This window comes from Electrona antarctica (assembly GCF_951216825.1).
Source record: "Electrona antarctica genome assembly, chromosome: 18".
In the NCBI taxonomy this organism is placed as follows: domain Eukaryota; kingdom Metazoa; phylum Chordata; class Actinopteri; order Myctophiformes; family Myctophidae; genus Electrona; species Electrona antarctica.
Window position 1 is genome coordinate 39,636,902 of NC_136799.1, and position 16,454 is coordinate 39,653,355.

The window sequence follows — 16,454 nt, forward strand, 5'->3', positions numbered from 1 at the left end:
GACACGGCCCATTACCAGGGAACATCTGGAAGCTCGCTCTGATGCTGTGGGCGCGCGGGGCTGCTTCCCCTGGGATCCCTCAGGGATGCGTTTGGGGACCGTGCTGCATTTAGGACACGTCTCCCGTGAGCCACCCACCATAGCCACCAAAAGAAATGTGACGCAAGCGCTCGTCAACCGCAGTCTCCAAATCATGCAAATATAAGTAGGGCAAGTGGTGTTGTTTGGGTTAGATGGCACGGCAGTGTGGAAGAACAGAGCAGGCGTACTGTACATGTACTGTACATGCTTGTTCGAGGCTTTTAACCCATTCTGACCTGAGATCAGATTCTAAAAATGTCTTCTACATCCTGACGGTTTCCTGAAAAAGCTATGTTTCTATGTCAGTCGTTCTTCGATTCTACAATAATAGCAGACCTACAAAATAGCAGATCTACAAGCTCATAGCGCGCCACCGAGTGGCGCGCTATGAGCTTGCAGATCTGCTATTTTTCAATAGCTAAAGCATAACATAATGCTAACACCAAAAGGGGTTCCCGCCCCAAAATGGGTTAACCTCTAGTCAACACTGTGGCACTAGTCGAACTAGTCGGGGGGGAAAAAAAAGCATGTTTCAGTATGAAAACATGCTCAAGCATTTAAACACCCTGGTAGAGCAGAGTCCCTCGGGGCTCTATAGTCTATACTAGTGTACTTTCTGTTTTCTGTAATTGCGGGGGAAAGCGTTGGCTGAAAATGCAGTTGTCGATCCGCTATTTTCAGCGAAAGCTTTTGCCACAATACGGATTCCATGGTTCACTTGTTGTTCTGTGGGGTATGTGCGTGCGTGCGTGCGTGCGTGCGTGCGTGCGTGCGTGCGTGTGTGCGTGCCTAGGCTCCACTCCCGCCTGTTGTGACTGACTCAGTGTGATTGACTTCTTGTTGTTCTAGTCTAGTCTTCTTTGTCGTGTCCTGTCTATTTTTCTTTTTGAGGGGCGCTAGCCCGCCTACATCCAGCTTTTGGTTACCGTCCACAAACTTCGTCTTAAACAACAATCTCTCTCTCTCTCTCTCCCTCACCTGGTTGTCGATGGCCTTGCGGTTCTTGGGGTCAGAGACCACGGTGAGCTGCAGCTCCGCCATCTTCCGCATCTTGCCGTCCATGTCGATCTTCTGCAGCAGCCCGCGCACCTGGCTGCGGAGCAGGCGCACCGTGTCCTCCTTGCCCTGCCGCTTGGCCAGCAGCGAGGCGCTGGCGGAGTGGATGGCCGTCACCCAGTTCTCCAGGTCCGTCTGGTTGCTGGCCTGGAGGGAGGGGAGGGAGGGAGGAGGGAGGGAGGTTAAGACCCCAGAGCAAATTCTACACATTTCTTCTAAATCACGACAGTTTTCTGAAAAACCTATGTTTCTATATCGAGAGTTATACATATAACTAAGGTTCTATGAGTACCGGATAACCGCCAGAGACCCCCCCCAGAATGATATCCGAATATTAGACCGCCCCAGATCAAAATTAGCAGTTCTACAAGCTCGTACAAGCTTGTAGATCTGCTATTTTTCAACAGCTAAAGTTTAAAAATAATTGTTAAAGTGGTTAAAAGCTATTAGGCGACACAGATCCGTACCAGGTCTTAACGGGTTAGAGAATAGAAGCGCCAACCCGTTTTCACACGCACACACACACACGCACACGCACACACGCACACACACACACACACACACACACACACACACACACACACACAGTCAGGTGGAAACCTCGGGTGGAAAAGTAACCAAAACGAGATAAGAGGTTTCTGCCAGACAGCAACGGTATAGAAAGCCACATCATAATCTATTTTTTCTTTCTTTTTTTTAAAGATATATTTCGCCCTCTAAGCTGTTAGATGATTATCATTCTCTTCATTAAGTGATTCTGGCGCTGTGAGCAGATTCACACTGACTCATGGTCGGCCCGGGGGCTGGAAGTGGAACCCGAGGCCAGTCTTCATCATTTCATTGCACTGAAATGGTCTCTCTGCCTGCCTGCCTGCCTGCCTCTGGGGGTAAGCGTCGCTCCACTGCCACATTTCATTAGATCTATAGTAGCTCTTAACACCACGGCTGGGACTTCATCGAGCACTCGGAGAAGGTCGCAATGATCAGCAGAGCTGGCAAGACTCCCGACAAGTCTTGACGTCAACGCTGAATTTAGGTCAGTAAGGCTTATATGTTCAGACTGGCAAGCCCCAAATCAGATTTAGTTTTGTTGCCAAACCAGATTGAGTCATCAAGCAGTGAAAGATTGATTTTGTGGTCCTCTCACTTGTTGAAAACATAAAAAAAAGAAAAAGAAAATAGCAACCTGATATTGCACAAAAAGCAGGAAGAGTTTCCCCCGCTAATTCAAGGAAGCTGTGGGATTATCCAGATAAAGCTAGAAGTATTAAGTAGTAAGCGTTGCCGAGCCATAGGGCAGGATCCAATCTCCTGGTTCTGTACCGTGAGGCAGCTTGATGTACAAGTACACCCCTTGGACATGACACTAGTATGTCGCACTTTGTCGCAGGGACTTACCCCCAATCCAACCATTGATGACGAGTGCCAAGCAGGGAGTACTAGGTCTTTGGTATGACCCGGCCGGGGATCGAACCCCCGACCTCCCAGTCCCAGGGCGGACACTCTAACCACAAGGCCACTGAGCTGGTTTCAAGGTATATATATATATATATATATATATAAGAGTTTTAATCTCGCATGACGGACAAGCTTGGGGGTAAATGTGATTGACAGAACGTGAGGTTGTATCTACTATCCAACATGTGGAGAAAAGAAAAAAAAAAACGACTTGGCTACGATTGTACAGAACACTCTCTGCGTTAAAGTAACACTGAGGATTTTGCAGTGTTAAGGGTTCTGGAGATGATAAAAAACTAAAAATACCATATCCATGGCCTAATGAATAGGGTCCTTGCTGCAGTCACAGTCACACACACACACACACACACACACACATACACACAGCAAGGTGAGCAAGCATTCCACGCACACACGCGCGCTCCCACACACACACACACACTCAGACTGACAGTTGTTGACAGAGAGACACTTTGCTTGTCGTCTACCTGGAAGAGGTAGACGTCCCCGTAGGTGTTGCTGAGGCAGAAGACGTTCTCCTTCTTGGGGTGTTCGGGGACGGCCTGCACCACGCTGTCCTCCGCCAGCAGCGCGTAGCGAGGAGACAGCTCCTGCTCCGCCGCGCCTCCCTTGCCGTACGTCTCGTAGAACAGCAACGTACAACCTGGACAAGAGACGAGAGGAAGACACACCACGCCACGTCAGAGACACACGGACATCCATTCACAATGTAGGCCCTTGGCAGACGCTCTTATCCAGAGAGACTTACAGTGAGCGAGGTCAACACACGCACACACCAAAGGCAGAGGCAGCGTACGTACTACATAGCGCCTCAGTAAACTAGGATCACAGGGAAACCAAGAACCTAGCATCAATATAGCATTTAAATTTACATCTAAATTACATTTTAACCTTCGCATAAGACTGCAAAACTAGGTCAAGTGCTATGACATATTGAGAGAGAGAAACAGAGAGAGAGAGAGAGAGTTGGAAGGGGGGAGAGAGAAGACAGACAGACAGACAGACAGACAGACAGACAGACAGACAGACAGACAGACAGACAGACAGACAGACAGACAGACAGACAGACAGACAGACAGACAGACAGACAGACAGACAGACAGACAGACAGACAGACAGACAGACAGACAGACAGACAGACAGACGTTGGAGATAAGATTGTATGGTTGAAGGTGGATGTAAATAATAAGTTCCCTGCTCTATACTAGGCTTTCTTCTGTTATCACGCTACACAAAATATGATCTTAACTGGAAATAGCCGAACTACACGCTCACGGCGTGACGCGAGATCGTAGATGGCTTCATAGACTTGTCTGACAGCGCTGTCATCACTGTTGTGTAGCATTGTTGTTAGATTCATGTCACTCTGTAGACCGGCTATCTTCGTTGAACGCTTGACCGAGAATTAGTTCACGTGGTTTTGAGGCCTTGCTGAACAATGCGAAACGTGGGAGGAATGTTAGCAATGACGTTTAGCAGGTCTGAGACGTCGGCGGGATCAACAACAGGCCTTGCAGCCAAACCAAACCTCGGCGTGAATCTTTGATAAGATAAGTAGTGCTGCCGGACAGTAAATACTTCACAACAGATTATGCACGCTTGTTGTCAAACCCTGGAAACGGGGCCGAATGTATGTGTGCTTGCACACATGCACACTTGTTTTTTTGGGTCTTGGAAGTGTATATTTTAACTCTGTAAAAACGACTGAAATCCATTTGAGTGTTTGACAGTTCAAAACCGGGACACATCGGCTGCAGACAATGGCAATAAAGTTGTCAAATAAATGAAATATTGGTCGATCTTTCGGAAAACCAATATATCGGTTAGGAAGGGGTATCGGAGCCTCAAAACCAGCACAAGCTGACTGAGAAACAGTTGCTTCCCCCCGGCTATAAGACTGCTAATTATAAAATGATGGACATTTTCTGTTATGGCCTTGTATGCTGATCTGGGGTTTTAACCTTATTTTAGAACTGGCTTTAGGGCTGTCATTAGTTTAGTATCGTTATGTATGTGTTGTTTTTAGTGTGTATTAATAGTACCCTATACGTTTTTCCACAGTGCATGCACTCACACATCCTTGTGACAATAAATCGCTTGAAACATTTTTAATTATTATTATTTCAATACATTTTCTAAAAACTTTCCCAAACAACAAAAAAATTAAAAACAAAAAATATTTTTTTTCAGTAATTTCACAAAGAAAAATCAATGAAATTCCATAAATTGGAAAACAAATTAGTTTAGGAACTAGTAAAAATAGCCGATCTACAAGCGCACAACGCGGCGCTTTTGTGAGCTTGTACTAGATCTGCTATTTTTCACTAGTTCGGGGTCCGGGGCATACGTCTAATCTCTCTTTTGGGTAACACAGGCTTAAAAAAGTCTGGGAACTTTAGATGGATTGCTCATGTTTACTCATGTTTCTACCATAAGACATGATTTTGTATAGATTCAGTTAAACCCGTTTAACCTGTATATGCACCTGTTTGAGGTACTTATGTATTATGAATGATCATCAATAGAGAAGAGAGGCAGACATCTCCCCTTGTGTGTATTGTACGTATATTGTCTTGTTTTGTTTTCGGTTGTATGTATTGTCAATATTGTCAGTCGTTTCGTTTTCATGTATGTTTGATTAAAATTCAATAAAACGTAAATTGAAAAAGAAAAAAAAAGTCTGGGAACCACTGGCTCTGCACAGCTCACCTTTCAGAGTCACCCAGTACTGCTTCCAGCGGCGGCGGGCGACCAGCTCCAGCTTGCGGTCCTTGTGCAGGGTGAGCAGGGGCTTGAAGGACAGCCACCCCGCTCGCCTCACCACCCCCTGCTCCTTCTCGAACAGCAGGTCCAGCTGCTCTAGGGAGCCCTCGGCAGACTCGCCGCTGCTGCTGTCTCCCTCCTCGGTGCCCGTGGAGGGGTCTCTCCTCTCGCCCGCCCGGCCGGTGCCGGTCTCCAGCTCCCGCATGAAGTTCTCGTAGATGTTCTGGCGGAGGGCGTCGCTGGTGGCGGCGGCCGCGTGGTGGAGGGCCCCCGACGACTGGGCCCTGGAGGCCCCCGGGAACCACAGCAGGCCGCTGGAGGAGACCTGGGAGGGGGAGCTGGTGTCGACGGTGAGGCCGTCGATGCCGCTGTCGAAGGCCTCGCCGGGGTCCTTGTACCTGGGCTCCTGCTGGGAGACACGGTGGGAGGAGAGAGGGGGGATGAGAGGCAAGGACATGTTGTTTGGAGAGGGAAGGAAATGACAGCCTAATGCACTGGTTCCCAAACTCTGGGTTGCTGGGAAATAATTGTTATTTCAAAACATTACCAAAAAACATTACCAAAAAAGTCAACATTTGTCAGGATTTTAAAACAAAAATTCATTTTTTTTTCAGTAATTAGTTACTATATATTAAATCAAAGAAATTCCATAAATAAGAGGTAGTGAAAATAGCCGATCTACGAGATTGTAGACTGCTATTTTCACTACAGTGTAGCATCCAAGCTACACTGCCGGGCAAACCTCTAATTTCTCTTTTGGGTCACGGGCTAAAAAGGTTTGCTACCATGTTCACACAAAACGTGACAAAGCAACAGGTTACAAGCCATTTTCAATGGAAGCCAGTCAACATTAAGATACATACTGTAAGCCCACTGACTGTACAAAATGACATACCACACTTGTGTAGATAAAAAGTAACAACAACAAAAAGTTGAGCTGCAACTTTTGTCAGCGCTCCAATGACATAGTAACGTGTCAATCATATATCATACCATTCCCCTTCTCCCTTCACACAATTCCATTCCTGGCTTGTAATGGAAGGGGGAAACTCATTCTTGCCATCAGTCAGTTCCCTGTTCTTTATAACACCTCCAACGCAAGCCTTTATATTTTCCATAACATTTTCTCAACACTTCCATGGCTTCACGACTCAGCGTGGCGTAGCTGTCCACACTTGGCCGTTCTGTAGCTTTTGCCACTGCCTGTCAACGCAACATAAGAGTGGGATCATGGAATGATCCCACACACACACACACACACACACACACACACACACACACACACACACACACACACACACACACACACACACACACACACACACACACACACACACACACACACACACACACACACACACACACACACACACACACACACACACACACACACACACACACACACACACACACACACACACACACACACACACACAAAGCTACCAAGACGCTGTGAAATTCACCAAGAAACCATGATGGAAGTAATCTAGATAAACCTTTAAAACCGTCTTCAAAGCACGGAGATCTCAACCTCTCAACTCTTAACCTCTAAACCTTTTCCTCGGCTGAGAAAGTAGGACACGTTTCCCAGTCGTGTCACCTTGGCGGGTGGAACCTCTGCCACGTGGGCTCAGACAACGTTGTTTTAATCCGAGATCTGCCGCCCGTGGCGTTCTCATTCCCCCGGAGGTACGCGTGATGGAATTGGGCCCTTTCATCCCGCACTCGATAAAAGTTCGCAGCATCGATTCTCCTCCCCAGGCGACCACCGAGCGGAGGCGTCTCCGTCTCGGTCGCCAATGTTGGAGATCCAGCGCGTTCGTCTTTGTTTGTTCTTGTGTCTCGGGTCTGTGTTCAAACACATTTTTGCACCGTGTTGTTTTAACAATATTGCAGTCGGTTTCCGACGACATTGTGCGAGCAGTTCTTCTCAGTGACCCAATTCAACAGCCCAGGGCTTGAAAAACTGCATACGTGCACATTATTTATTTTACGTATCAAGTGAATATGAATCATGCATATTTAGTATGCTCTCGCATACTAAAAAGGGGGGGGGGTGGGGGGGTGCAATATTGCTTCTTATATCATTTCAGTGGAAGCAAATACAAAAACAGACATTTCAGGGACAAGCCATCGTCTGAGTATTTCATCAACGCAGACAAGGAATGAATGAATGAATATTTTGGAGGGTGAACTCAGGGCTGGCATTTCTCTTCAGCCTCCATAATTCATCCACGCTCGTTCCCCTTTCAGCCACAGGTCTTTCTCCGCCAGCTGCTTCTCGTTAGCAGCAGGCTCTCTCTCTCGCTCTCTCGGCCTTTGGCTCCGGGGTCGTAGGGTGACCCTTGAACCCACAGCAGAGCCCTGGAGTCCAGGTGGAGTGGAACCAGGACAGGGAAGGAAGAGCGGCTGGTTTTGGTCGATATGTTGAAAGGAGACAGTAGGACAGGGGTTCTCAACCCGTGGGTCGCGACCCCTCGGGGGGTCGCCTAATTATTTTAGGGGGTCCCCAAATTATTTTCAAAAAAAGAAAAGAAAAATGTTTTATTTTTTTTATTTTATTTTCACGATTTTTTAAAAATAGCAGACCTACAAGCTCGTAGCGCGCCACTCGGTGGCGCGCTATGAGCTTGTAGATCTGCTATTTTTCAATAGCTAAATTATAACAATGCTTAAAACACCAAAAGGGGTTCCCGCCCAAAATGGTTTAAGGTTATTGTAGCAGTCAATTTATATTGGGGGTCGGGAGGGGGCGGGGCAGGGGTCCCGAGACATTGCCAAAGCATTTCCGGGGGTCCCCGGCCAAAAACGTTGAGAACCCCTGGGATATAGTACAGGGGTCTTCAACCGGGACCCCTGTGTCATAGTACAGGGGTCTTCAACCGGGACCCCTGTGTCATAGTACAGGGGTCTTCAACCGGGACCCCTGTGTCATAGAAAGGAGACAGTAGGATATAGTACAGGGGTCTTCAACCGGGACCCCTGTGTCATAGCATAGATACTAGACCGTAGGATATAGTACAGGGGTCTTCAACCGGGACCCCTGTGTCATAGCATAGATACTAGACAGTAGGATATAGTACAGGGGTCTTCAACCGGGACCCCTGTGTCATAGCATAGATACTAGACAGTAGGATATAGTACAGGCCAGGGGTCTTCAACCGGGACCCCTGTGTCATAGCATAGATACTAGACAGTAGGATATAGTACAGGCCAGGGGTCTTCAACCGGGACCCCTGTGTCATAGCATAGATACTAGACAGTAGGATATAGTACAGGCCAGGGGTCTTCAACCGGGACCCCTGTGTCATAGCATAGATACTAGACAGTAGGATATAGTACAGGCCAGGGGTCTTCAACCGGGACCCCTGTGTCATAGCATAGATACTAGGAGACAGTAGGATATAGTACAGGCCAGGGGTCTTCAACCGGGACCCCTGTGTCATAGCATAGATACTAGGAGACAGTAGGATATAGTACAGGGGTCTTCAACCGGGACCCCTGTGTCATAGCATAGATACTAGGAACCCTTTTTTATCACTTGAACCCTAGCATCCATATTCTGAGGAAAGCTTTAGCCAAAAAGTGCGGAACTACAAGCTTAAGAGAGGTTTGGTGTAGAGAGAGAAAAAAGAGAAGACCAAGTACACCAAGAGGTCAAATGTCTGAAAATACATGAATCTAACAACAATGCTACACAACACTGATGACAGTGCTGTCAAACAAGTCTTTGAAGCCATCTATGAAAACGTGTGCAACAGAATTCTATAAATTGTGTAGTGGGGAGGGTCTCTCTGCTGCTTCATCTCTCTCTCAGCTAAAGGGTCCTTGGGCTGAAGACCCCTGATCTATTAGAGAGCTAGGAGATACATCGCCCCCATGGGTTAGTTCCCCCCCCCCCCCCCGCAGGAGGACTGAGGAAACCCAGAATCCAAACCCAATTCAGAGACGAGAGACAAACCCCAAGGTCTTGTTGTTAAGGGCCATGAATCTCTCCCCAGGAAAGCCCAAGCTCACTCACTCACACCCAATTCAATTATGCTGAGCTCCGCTCTGCTGGGATGTGTCACTGACGACCCAAAGTGTCCACAGCTTGTGACAACTCCATGAAGGAGAACGTTTGAGTCTTTTTATTCTTTACGTTTTTTTGATACTTCTAAAAGTCAGAAGATGAAAAAAAAGACTACTTTAGCAGTACCCTTGCTGTGTACTGGAGTAAATCTGTGGATCCAAACCTAATCCCAAAACGAGTTAAGCACAAACACAAGCCCACAGATTAAGAGTGCTAACCCGGCAGTGGGGGCTCAGAAGAGGACAATGCTAATTTACACCGAAAGCCGTGTCCCCAAAAAGCACCAAATCGAAATACACTTCTATTATCCAATGCAGGCGGGCTCCAAATGCTCCCGACTTCTCCACATGCATAGCAGAAGCTAGGGGCAGCTATAGGTAGTTTCGGAATGTCAAGGTCACGTTTTCTGCTATGTTTCTTTCACACAACAAATTGGTAGTTACCGGTAAATTAATTTACTCCACCCACCCAAGTACATCGTTTAGGGACAAGAGAAGCTGTTGTTGTTTGCAATGCAGACAAACACACCAATTCCTATTAGCAGATTGCCTCTCTGAGGGTGTGAGCAAAGCAAACAGCCAAAACACAGCCACGAGTCACTCATTAACAGCAGAGAAGGAGCGTGCACGTGGAGCGTGCACGCGTGCCAAAGCTCCTGTCGGGACTCGGCTCCACTCTGCCAGAGCCTTTGTAAAGGCTTACGGCAATTCTCCCGGCACGGCCGTAACAATGTTCTTAAAAAGTTTTAGAAAGGCGAAGCTGAGACGAATTAGTGCAGAAAAGGCTTCATTTCAACAAGCCCCGAACACAAGTGTTGTTTGGGGGCTTTGACTTGTAGTAGCTAAGATCAGCCAAACCTCCTACGCCAAATTAAAGCGCAGCATTGCTGTAGCAAAACAGCAGTACATGTTGTATGCTGCTTTAAGTTTAAAAAAAATATATATATATATACAGTATATACATACAGACAGATTATGTTATCAACTGTAGCATGACCTTTCTTTAAAGGAGATGTCCTGCTCTCTCAACTGTCTTTCTCTGTATCATAAAAAAATCACACCCGTGTGAACTGAGTGGTGTAAAGTCTTATATAGACTGATCAGCTGTGGTCCGACGTAATGTCTGACGTAATGAAATCACACCCGTGTGAACTGGGTGACCATAGCAACCATGCTCATTTTCTGGTACGAACAGACAGACAGACAAACAGACAGACACGTAAACTAACAAAGCCAGTTGTAGGAGTGGTTTACACCACTCAAAAATCCATTCCTGGCTCTCAGACATACTTAGTGATGTGCAATACGTGGAGTGGTGGGTCAGTGGCTGCCCCGCCCAATACAGTCATATCTATCACAGGGTTTAGGTGAGGGCCACCAAATAAAATAGCTTACGAATCAATGTGACACAATGAACGGTTTCCTCCATGTGACCGTGACAAATTGCAAAGTGACCCAAGCAACTATGAGCGACGATAAAAGCAAACGCAAGGAGTACCGTACCAGGTAAGAGCCGTGGTATTCAACATATGCACATTGGAATAATGCAAAACAAAATCTCACTACTGAAAGTCTAATGATGTTAATGATGTTGTTTAGGTATTAAACCATATGCTAAACCTATTGTGCTGCTGCTGTTCCACATACAACCAACAAGATAAAGAAATCACAGATTTGAGGCATTAACCTTTGCTATTATGACATTTCTCTGTCATTCCTGGCATGCTTTTATGACATTTCTCTGTCATTCCTGGCATGCTTTTATGACATGTCCTTGTTTATGGGAGATGCTTCTAAACATGTATTCTACTGCAATGCTAATCTGATCACTTCAAATACGCTTAAATCATAAAAAGAACTAACAACCCAAAATAGCCGATCTACAAGCTCACAACACCTTGCGGCGCAACGTGTTGTGAGCTTGTAGGTCGGCTATTTTCGCCGCACAACATGCCGGCACGCTGGCTTCTATGGAATCCAAATGACTGGAGATCCGCCGTGGCGACTGAGAACTTTAAATCCATGCGTAAGATTATGTTCAAAAAACAAATTCATCTACGGCCTCTGAAGCGTCATCAACATAATAAATAAAAGCCATAATAAAACGTCCAACGTGTACCCGGTAGCCGTCGTGCAGCTCCTCGACGGACCGTCCGCGCCTCACACCTCTCATCTCGTCAAAAACACGACGACGACACCTCGCTCTCTCTCTGACACTAAAGCACTTTCACTTTTCGGCACGTCGTCGCCCCAACTGTGTCGTGACATCAGACATTTGGTTGTTGTGCTTACTAAGGCCCACGGGGAGGGAGGAAGGAAGGGAATGGCAAGGCACCTTTTTTTTTTGGTTGGTGTATATGCCAAGCCAGGCCTGATGCCAGCCAGGCCAACCGCTGTGGCTCATCATGCTCCATGCATGGCTGGCATCCATGTTATTCTCTTCCTCTCTCTCTCTCTCTCTCTAACAAGCTGACAGCTACGCTCCGAGGCAAGTGGAGAGGGAAGAAAAACGTGTACGGGGGAAACAAGAGCTTCTGACACGGAGCAGGCGACAACAAAACAACACGTACTGTAGCAACAACAAAACAATATTTCTCACTCACACTCTTTCACACATTTCCTAACGATAAATAGCACTTTTTCTTACACGTGTTACTGTTACAGCACGTAGGGTTGGGATCCTAGTGATTCCCTCTTAACGGTCCGATTCCATAACCATTCCTTTTAAAGTTTAAACCCATTACTGTACATTTTTTTGGGATCATCAGCAATAAAAATGCAATGCATGTACACACACACACACACCACAACCAAGAGTTATCGTTTGAGGACCACCGCTATTGTAGCCTAATTGTTTGGCAGACGAGAAGCCTCAGACATACCAGCGTTGACAGTGGGATCCGGTTCAGGATCATATTCATAACCCTAATCATAATATGTGACACACAGAAGGAAATACTCCTCCTCTAAGCCTCTAAGTGGCCTACCCTGAACCAAAAGTACTCTTACGGGTCCATTTGGTTCCATGTGTACACGCTCAAGACTTGTGGGAGTCCGTGGCGTAATGCTGGGGCAAAATGTGGGTCCTTAAACATTAAAAGGTTTGAGAACCACTGGTCTAGAGGGGTCTAAAGGAATCTTTACTTCAGGTACCAAAACATCATCATCATCATCCTCATCACCCCCCCCTCCTCCTCACCTGAGACTTCCTCCTCCCCTTGCGGCTGAGACTCCCCGTCCAGTCGCTGAAACGTCGAATGCGGTTCTTAATGGAGTCCTTCTTGTGGAAGTTGAAGTCGGGGCAGGGCGGCCCCTGGTAGCGCTGCAGGTACTGGTACTGCTCCGGCGGCTCCGGCTGGTCCAGGAGGTCTTCGCTCAGCGCCGCGCCGTGGGCCTTGGGCCGGCGGCAGGGCAGCGTGTAGGAGGTGTACGCCTGGTGGTTCCCTCGTCCCTCCGGAGGAGAGTCCAGCGCGGAGGCCAGGGAGGCTCTGTGTCTCTGGTGGTGTGGGACGGCGAGGGGAGGAGGAGGAGGCTCCTGGTACTGCGAGGCCAGGTCCCTGTGGGCTGTGGGGAAGGTGGCGGCCATGCTGGGGTCCCTGTACAGGTCCCTGTGGGCTGTGGGGGAGGTGGCGGCCATGCTGGGGTCCCGGTACAGGTCAGTGATGGACATGGGGGGAGACTCCAGCTGCTGCTGGTGGACGGGCGTGTGATGATGATGATCCAACGACGTCCTGGGCTGGTCCTGGTCGCAGAGCTCGGACCCGGGACCCCACGGAGAGTCGTACCTAGGGGGCGGGGGGCATTTCGGATGTCAATTTATGGTTGTTACAAATAATTGCGATAAAGGATTTAACACTGGAAAATACCAATCAAAATTACATTTTAGGTAGCGGTGCTCCTTATCAATCGGCCACCGATTTAAGTAGGCTGATTTTCCCAAATTACCCGCTCGCTCAGATATAAATAACTACTTAAACTCGGTCGAATCAACACGGATCAGGTTGGGCTGTGCGTTTGTTGGAGTCTTTAACCACCGTTTCTGGAGCCCTGAATGCATGAATCCTTTATGTTAAATGTTTCACATTGAAACCAAAATAAGTCAGCAGGTTTGTGTCAGCTTTGGATATGCCCAGACATGCCACCACAGGTGTGTGTGGGGGACACACTTGTGCAGTTTTTCCCTTGATAATAATGATGAAAGCCAGTCAGTGTGGGTGTATACTGAGATGTGTCTGAATGGAAAAATATGTATTTTTTTTATACTAAAAAGCTAAATAAATTGAGATCATAACACAATGGGCTCGAACGCCAATATTTGAATCGACGAGACCCCTACATAGTGTCAGACAAAAGCATCAAAAATAGCAGCAGAGCATGTAGATCTGCTATTTTTGCTACTTTTGAGTTAGAATCCCGAAAAGTAACACTTTTGGACGTATGAGGTTTCCACCCGAACAAGAGACCAAATAATAGCGACCAGACGAAGTTGTAATAACGGTCTTTACCAGGATCCCTCGGAGCTCAGCGAGCTGCCCTTGCTGGTCCTGGCCGTGGAGGAGGTGGAGGCGGGCGGCGGGCCTCCTCCCCGGTGCGTCCCCCCGTCCGGCCTCCTGCCTCCTCCTCCTCCTCCTCCTCCGGAGTCCGACAGGCTGGGGGTGGAGGCCGACTCCAGGTTGGGGGAGAACTTCAGCAGCTGCACGGGCCCAGTGGCCTCGTCCAGCAGCAGGGAGCTGCCCGAGGTGTTGGTGAACTCCACGCGCAGGCTGCCGTCCTTCTTTATGACCACGCGCGGGCTGCTCTGCTCCTCTAAGCCGCCGCCGCTGCCCCGCCCACCGTCGTCGTCGGCGCCGCCACGTCCGCTCTCGCCGGCGGAGGCGTCGGGCGAGTCGGCCCCGTACGGGTTCTCATCGTAGTCGTCCGACGCGTGCCGCCGCGCCACGCAGTGGCCGGGGGAGTCGCGCCAGCGACACGGCCCGGGACTCGTCCTGGCGCCCTTGGTCACGTAGTCGTAGTTTCGGGCGGAGTACGGCTGGCGGCCTTTAGGGGGCGACAGGCAGCCGCGTCCGACTGACCTGCTCTTACAGCCCGACGTCCCGGCGGTGCCTTTCCACCACGTGTGAGGCGACAGGACATCGTCTTTGGTGGAGCGGAACTTCAGCGAGTATGGCTTTTGTTTCCCGGGGAAGATGAAGCTGGTGCCCTTCGGGCCCTGGATGCTGTACTGACTCTCAGAGTTTCCCATTTCTACCTGAAAAAGAAAGAAAGAAATATAAAGCATTTATCTTACTGTACGTATGTTTTTTTTATTTGCTAAATACATTCATCTCCAGAGATTGTGAGCGCATTTCCCTTCTGCAGTCTTCTGCGTGTAGAAAATGACGGCATGACAAAACGATAAAAGTCACCGTTATTGTCGTTGTGTTATTGACTGTATTCATCATATTTGCAATACAATTACAGTAGTCTTAGTCACTCATACATGGCCACATAAGTGACAGTTTGAATGGCACTGATTCTGCATACTGTAGATCACTATTGCACAGTACAATATCATACATAAAGCATTATACAGACATAGACGAATATCCTGACTGTGTTGTGAAATGCAGACAACTACAGTAGCTCACTTCCAGCTCATGCTTGTGCCATAACATTGAGTTATGACACATAATTCAAAGCCACAGGCTGGCTGGTACAGTACATTACACTACTTGTGAATGACTAAACCACTGAAGCCCTATTATCGTTGCTGTCGGGCAGAGACCTCTTATCTTCGTATTTTAACCCATTTAGGCTTGACCTCAAAATTTTAAAAAAATCTTCAAAATGTTCCAGTTTTCTGAAATAAATATTTTCACGATTTTTCAAAAATAGCAGACCTACAAGCTCGTAGCGCGCCACCGAGTGGCGCGCTATGAGCTTGTAGATCTGCTATTTTTCAATAGCTAAATTATAACATAATGTTTAAAACACCAAAAGGGGTTCCCGCCCAAAAATGGGTTAACTTCTTTTGATATTTCTTTGTGAATTAACCCATTTTGGGCGGGAACCCCTGTTGGTGTTTTAAGCATTATGTTATGCTTTATCTATTAAAAAATAGCAGATCTACAAGTTCATAGCGCGGCACTCGAAAATCGTGAAAAGGTGACGCAAATCTTTGAATATATATATTCTTTCGGAGCGAACGTTTTTAACTCAAATCTTTGCGTCTGGAGGGTCCCTGGAACAACATATTTTCCAGAAGGGGGTTGGCAGCCAATTACATGTATTTTTGGGGGTCCTTGACATGAAAATGTTTGAGAACCTTCAACCACTGACATAGAAACATGGGGTTTTTCAGATAACCGTGAGCATTTATAGAATCGTCCTCAGGTCTAAATGGGTTAATGGTCTTGATCTTATTACAGCGTCATACAAAAGTATAAAAATCACACCCGTGTGAACTGAGTGGTGTAAGGTTTTATATAGACTGATCAGCTGTGGTCTGACGTAATGTCTGACGTAATGAAATCACACCCGTGTGAACTGGGTGACCATAGCAACCATGCTCATTTTTTGGTACGAACAGACAGACAGACAAACAGACAGACAGACACGTAAACTAACAAAGCCAGTTGTAGGAGTGGTTTACACCACTCAAAAATGTGCAGATCTGCAAGCTCGAAGCGTGGCGTGGTGGTGCGATGCAGCACGTTTTGCTATTTTGCCATCTGCTATTTTTGATGGATACGTTTGAAGTTGAATCCTGAGAAGTACATTTTGGACATGAGGTTTCCAGTTTCCACCCGACAGAGACGATATTCTTTGCTGTGCGATGGATAGTGGAAACAGCTGATCTACCGGCTCTCCACACACCACGGCTCGTTGTGAGCTTGTAGATCTGACTGCCATTTTTGAAAATCTTTGAAAGCTTTTTGAATTTTTTTAAGAAATGGACAGGGACTGTGAGAGGTCGTTATATGGTTCTCTCTTGACGCGCGGAATTTCTCCCTAACCCTTTTTTT

The 16,454-nt window shown here is 47.4% G+C and overlaps 1 protein-coding gene across 2 annotated transcripts in view; it reads right to left on the reverse strand.

Moving 5' to 3' along the window:
• The window catches only part of tiam2a (TIAM Rac1 associated GEF 2a), a 139,848-nt gene that overhangs the window by 80,903 nt on the left and 42,491 nt on the right, over positions 1-16,454 (reverse strand). The window contains exons 3-7 of one of the 2 annotated variants that reach the window (XM_079528271.1): positions 13,956-14,698; positions 12,650-13,235; positions 5,326-5,785; positions 3,084-3,259; positions 1,060-1,284 (exon numbers count right to left, since the gene is read on the reverse strand). In XM_079528271.1, the coding sequence (XP_079384397.1) occupies positions 1,060-1,284; positions 3,084-3,259; positions 5,326-5,785; positions 12,650-13,235; positions 13,956-14,692 (2,184 nt within the window). In that variant the 5' untranslated portion in view covers positions 14,693-14,698. Of the gene's footprint in view, positions 1-1,059; positions 1,285-3,083; positions 3,260-5,325; positions 5,789-12,649; positions 13,236-13,955; positions 14,699-16,454 lie in introns of both variants that reach the window. The other variant, XM_079528270.1, reaches the window with a different exon arrangement.